The sequence below is a fragment of the Magnolia sinica genome, chromosome 5, assembly GCF_029962835.1.
Source record: "Magnolia sinica isolate HGM2019 chromosome 5, MsV1, whole genome shotgun sequence".
In the NCBI taxonomy this organism is placed as follows: Eukaryota; Viridiplantae; Streptophyta; class Magnoliopsida; order Magnoliales; family Magnoliaceae; genus Magnolia; species Magnolia sinica.
In genome coordinates this window covers 16,719,469-16,725,617 of record NC_080577.1, presented here as the reverse complement: position 1 = coordinate 16,725,617, position 6,149 = coordinate 16,719,469, and the positions used below count along the sequence as shown (strand labels likewise).

The 6,149-nt window shown below is 38.0% G+C and overlaps 1 protein-coding gene across 1 annotated transcript; it reads left to right on the top strand.

Moving 5' to 3' along the window:
• Positions 1–603: 603 nt before the first annotated feature.
• On the top strand, positions 604–5,642 carry LOC131247237 (uncharacterized). Its single transcript, XM_058247648.1, has 3 exons — positions 604–659; positions 1,602–1,757; positions 5,357–5,642. The coding sequence occupies exons 1-3, from the start codon at positions 654–656 to the stop codon at positions 5,630–5,632; spliced, it is 438 nt and encodes a 145-aa protein (XP_058103631.1). The 5' UTR covers positions 604–653; the 3' UTR covers positions 5,633–5,642.
• The last annotated feature ends 507 nt before the right edge of the window (positions 5,643–6,149 follow it).

Sequence of the window (6,149 nt, the reverse complement as noted above, 5' to 3'; positions counted from 1 at the left end):
ATGAGCAATGGCCTCTGATCGGTGATGTGATGGAAAGGTTGGTATTCAGCTATGAGCGGTGGGCTGAGATTCTGACACGTGGTGGGATCGAAAGGTTGGTGTTTCGGGGTAATGGACGAGATAAGGTGCCTTCTAGCATTCTCAAGTGCGATTCCATGAGATTCTTGCAACTGGGCCACTGCTAGTTAGAGCCCAAATTCTCATTTGATGGTTGTAGATATTTAAAGGTTTTGATGCTTGTGAGTATAAATCTTTCAGGCCATCCAATCCACCATGCCATCTCGAGATGTGTGCACTTGGAGAAGTTGCATTTGGTACATTGCTATGGTATAGAAGATCTCACCATCCATGCACAAAATCTCAAGTATTTATACATATGGCTGGGCTCGGCCGATAAGGTGACCATAGACATCGATGGTCCAAATCTCACTGCCATGGTTCTGCAGGCGGAGGGGGAGGTGAAGCGCTTTTGTGTCCGAGCTCCCAATCTACAGTCCTCTTATGTCAACATGTCCAGGACTTGGACTGATGAAATGCTAATGATAGCAGATCGGATTTCGTTAATAGCATACTCCGTTCAAGAAAAGATGAATATATTAATTGAATTGTGCATCCCATCAAACGTAAATATTCTTGCATTGCGAGGCAATTCGATGGAGGTACATATAATAGATTAGTGCATTCACCATTCAACCATACACATACACACACACACACACACAATCTATGCATCTTTGTAATCCTAATCACACGTCCTGTAAAACTCTATAAATTTCAATTTCTAGTGTATTTGTGCTAATCTCTGTTTTCTTGTTAGTCTACAACTTCTATTGTGTCACTGCATTCCCCTTGTTCATTTGTTAATATTTAAAATCCAAATAAACTATTTAAAATCGGCAATCAAAAAGAAAATAAAAGATAGAGTTGAGTCTAGGCGTGACATGAATCATTTAGGCTTGAAATTGAATTTGCTCCCCTTGATATCATCCCAAGTGCAATAAGTCTTAAGATCAATTGACCTCGAGGATACAACAACTATAATCCGGTCCCAAAACTTTGTAAAGCATAAAAGGAATAGAGATTTTTGTTCATGGCCGCGAGTACCGATATACAAAACCGTGCGGGTACACCCACAGCCTAACCTGTCGTGCATGCACTCAAACTAACTCGGTTTGGTGCCCGCGCATGTGTGACCAATGGCATATATTATAGCTATTAACATAGCCCCCACAGGACCAAATTCATATGCCCCTTGAATAGGACTCAAGCCCCAATGTAAAAGGCCTATCTTTTATATATATATATATATATATATATATATATATATATATATATATATATATATATATATTCTTAGTCAAATCCAATGTGAGACTGAACCCACATCTCAAAAGCAACAAAATTTTCAAATTTGAAGATAAACCGAAATATTTAAAGTTCTTTATTTTTTAATATAAATTTTGAAACAAAATATAACATTTTACTAACCTCTGTTCTTTTCTATTATGTTACTTTATTCCTCTTGTTCATTTGTTAATATTTAGAATCCAATCATGTGAATTTAATCTCTCTTAACCATGTTTTTTTTTGTTTTCCCATAGGTTTTGGCAGCAAATAATTTGTCACGGTCCCTTCCAACTCCATTCAATATGCTAAGAAAATTAGCCATCCAAGTAAATTTGAAATATCAAAGGCAAGCCTACGTTGTCATGCTACTACTCAAAAGATGCCCTTACCTGCAGGAATTGTATGTCGCGGTGAGTCCATTTCATGTGTAGTTGCTTTTGAAGAAAGCTAATTAGTGCAAGCTCTCAATTCTATTTTTGAAGTTGAGCCAATAGACACGAGCTAACCCATATAACAAAAATATTATAATGTGGCTGATAATGAAGTAACTTTCTTGATAAAATAAAATCGGACTTTTAGCTAAACGTTGTTCTTCCTTTTCTCTATTACAATATGTTTGGATAAGCTTAGATTAGTTCTTATAGACATACACACAACTACATGGTATAAGAGGCTGGAGGATATGTATCCATAGTTGTATGCATATCTACAAGATATTAATCTAAGCTTTTAATACTCTATTCTAACTAAATTGGCCCTTAAAGAAAGGGTAAATTGCCAAAATCCCATTTTACACAAGATTGCTAGATTGATTTTAAGGTAGGGTACATTCACCCATGGACTGATGTTATTTTAAGCTAGGATGCAGCTCCCACAAATGCATTTATTTCTAATTCTAACCTTTCTCCTCTTGCCACTAATCGATCTCAACATCCTCATTACTAGAGCTGGGCATCGGACGAAGTCGAATCGGATTGGGTCCAACTCGACCATGTCCATGTTTTACATGAACTGACCCGAACTCGGATAGATCCGGGACCGAGTCTGGGCCATCTTACCCGATCCGACCCTATCACATGCTTCCCTAGACCGATCCGAGTCCGACTCAGTCAGGAAAACCTAGTCGGATCGGATTAGGCAAGGTTCGGATCTTTCATTTCCTTCAACGGTGTAGAAATCATTATTATCAGTGTTTCGTATGGTGTGATCTACTTGATTATTAAATTTCCTTAAAATTTAGTATCAACCTCTAAAATGATATGAAAAACTGATGAACGGTGCGGATAAACCAAAAAAATTCAAGATGGACCCACATAATTTACTCAGCAGGATAAAAACGTAAAGGTATACAGCGGAAGCGGATTGCATACTGAGTAACTCAATACCCTTAGCGTACTGAGTAAACTCTTTGGGGTCCACAATTATTTATTTATTTTATCAACTCCGTTCATCCATGTTAACAGATAAATCTAGGGTTTGAGACCAAAAATTAAGTATATCCAAAGCTCAAGTGGACCACACCACATGAAACAATTTTATTGAACCTCTACCATTGAAAAATTCTTAGAGGCCACGAAAGTTTTGGATCAAGCTGATGTTTGTGTTTTATCTTCATGTATGTCTTTGTGATCATATTAACAGCTTTGATGAAAAATAAACATTACTATGGGCCCTAGGAAGGTTCAACGGTGGAAATCATTATTCCACACTCTTTCCTGTGGCATGGTCCACTTGAGTTTTGGATTTACTTCAATTTTGGGATCAACGCCTGAAATTATCCGAAAAAATGGATGGACGGTGTGGATAAACCACATACATTCACAGTGGTCCCAACTGAGTTTACTCAGTACGATAAAAGCGTTACTCAGTACGCAATCCGATTTCGTATGTAGCTTCTTAGATAAGTTTTACACCAAATATGTAGCTTCTTGAAGAAGTTTTACAGGTCTTTAGCTAGCACCATAGCTAACCTATATAGCTGCCTTAGCACGTGTCATGCGAGACAGCACTGATGCTCCTCGATCTTTGAGTTGTGAGAACGGTTCAAAGGAGATCAAAGTTACATCTTACATGGGCCCATAGTAATGTTTTTATTATATTTACACTGTTCATCTAATTTTAGAGATCATTTTAGAGCATTATGCAAAAAAAAGAAAAAATCATATCCAAAGATCATCTGGACCACACTATAAATAGAAGTAGAGATATTGATTTTCACCATTAAAAAAATTTGTAGAACCTACTATATCGTTTATTTTACATCCAATCTATTTATAAGGTCACAAGTAACTGTATGAATAGGAAAAATAAATTTCAAGAGGAAAAACAAATTTCATATTGATCCAAAACCTCTATGACCCTAAAAAGGGTTTCAATGGTAGACGTTCAATCTCCCACTAGTTTTTGAAGTGTGGTCCAGTTGATGGTTAGATCTGTCTTATTTTTTGTTTCAAGCTTTAAAATGAGCTCGCCAAATGGATGGATGGTTTGGATATAACACTTACCTCGTGATCAGACCCGCTACACCAGCCGACCCGCTTCGTACACCGGCAATCTGCTTCCTTCAACTTGACAACAACCTGTAAACAGTTGCACGCCGACTATTCTTCAGCCGCGACTCTCTCTCTTTCCCTCTCTCTTTCGTACACACCTATACCTCATTTCTCAGATTTATTTCTCTCCAACAGACATTTCCAAAGTGATCGTGTCCTCATGACTCCGTTCGTTTCGAGGCCGTGAACAGGTGATCAGAAGCATCTCCAGAGTGATCGGAGCTGTTGGACAGATGGCCACAATCCATTAATGATGGGCACTCGTAAATATTCCAGCATCTGTGGCATCCAATCTGGATCGTTGCTGTATTCTGGACTCACCATGGTTGTAGACTACGTATCAAAAGGGTTACAAGAATCTTCTGTCTGGAGAAATTTTTTGGAGCATTCCCTATCCGCGAGGGTTACCATTGGATCAACGATCGGATCATCTAAGTCCATACAAATGCCGCTGATGGATACATCACAGTACATCTAGCTAGCCTTCTTCTTGCCTTCTTCTTCAACGGAAATAGAGAGACAGATATATATATCTATATATATATATATATATATATATATATATATAGAGAGAGAGAGAGAGAGAGAGAGATAGAAGATATAATTGAGAGATAGAGAGAAATAGAGATATAGAGTTGGGCGGGATTTTTTGGCGCTGAACGAAAAGACTAGGCGGCGAATGAGCGAAACTTGTAGTTAGAAATATATTTACATCTCGGGTCCGGTCGGGTCGGGTCCGGTCGGTTCGGACCATTTCGGTTCGAGTTTTCGGATCGGTTCTATCCGGATACACCTCTGCCTGAACCTGATCCGAAAAACGATCGGATCTGTAAGGACAGACTCGATCAAGCCTGATCTAGGCCGTCGGTTCTGTTCGAAACGGGTCGGATTCGCCGGATTGGGTCAGATCTGCCCACCTCTACTCATTACAACTATCTCATCCTATGAGCAAGTTGTTATTTAACTATCCAACATTCACTCTATGTAAAGCACACATGGTTTATAGTTATCATCATTGTCATCATCTAAGCCTTATCTCAACTAATTGGGTCAGCTACATGAACCTTTTATGCCTTTCTCCTTTATTAAGGACATCAAATCTTATAGCTTTTTTATAATAAAAAATCTTTTAAGTTGAGTGGTACATAACAATGTCATTTTATTCATATTCATGACAAATGTTATGACATAAGTTGGATACCGATTGCAAACTTAATGCAATCCTCTTTTACCTGAGCTTCGAACCGACAATGAGAGCACAAGACTCTCATAGGTGCAATGTAATATTAAACTATTGCATAAGTTGATTACCATCAAGCGTTATCTAATAGTCTAGCACATATGTTGACCACAATCAACAACGATCATGATATGTTTTTATTGAAGCTATTAAATAAGTTAATAATATGTAGGTTTTATAACCTGTTACTCATAATGTTCTTCTTGCTTCTCCTTAGCTCCATGGCATGGATACACATTATTTGGAAGAACCCTATCCTGAATATTCGGACATTGACGAGCCCTTTTGCTGTCTAGACGCATGCTTGGAGGAAGTATGGTTGAGCAATTTCATGGGTTTTGATTGCGAGGTGGAGTTTGCAAAATTTATCATAGCAAATGCTGGAGTGCTCAAGAGAATAACTATTCTAGGGAATGTCCGTGACGATCTCAAAGCTGCCTTAGAATCAATACAAAAGGCTTCTTCATATGCATGTATAAATTTTAAATTTTGACATTTGGAAAGTAGTAGATTTGAATTACAAAACCATGGGCCATTAATATGAATGAGGAAGGGGTGTATTACAAAATTCCCACTTTGCTACACAAGCACCTTCTTTTATCAGTATATATTAGGGATGAAAGTCGGGCTGGTTGGGTTGGGTCAGGTCGGGTCAGGTTGGTGCTCAACCCTAGCCCAACCCAAGGTTCCTATACCTCAACCCTAACCCAACCCAACCCAACCTCGGGTTGGGAATTCTCAACCTAAGCCCAACCCAAGCAGGCTCAGTTGGGTTGGCCGGGTTGGTCCGGTAGATATATGCTAATATTTTCATTATTACATTAGTCTATTATATTTTCAATACATGTCTTATTTTTTATACCTATAATTTTATTAATTATATATATAGTTATTTTTTGTAAAGAAGTTCATTTTTCCGAAGCAAACAAGCTAAAATATAGGAAATTAATCCTTTAAAAGTCGTATTGTGTATCAAGCAATCTATTTGGTAGAGAGAAATCTGGCTAGCT

Bases quoted from the DNA above. Each gene is read 5' to 3' on its own strand.
- LOC131247237 (XM_058247648.1), top strand. The intron at 1,758-5,356 runs GTGAGTCCATTT...GCTTCTCCTTAG, and splicing joins TGCAGGAATTGTATGTCGCG to CTCCATGGCATGGATACACA.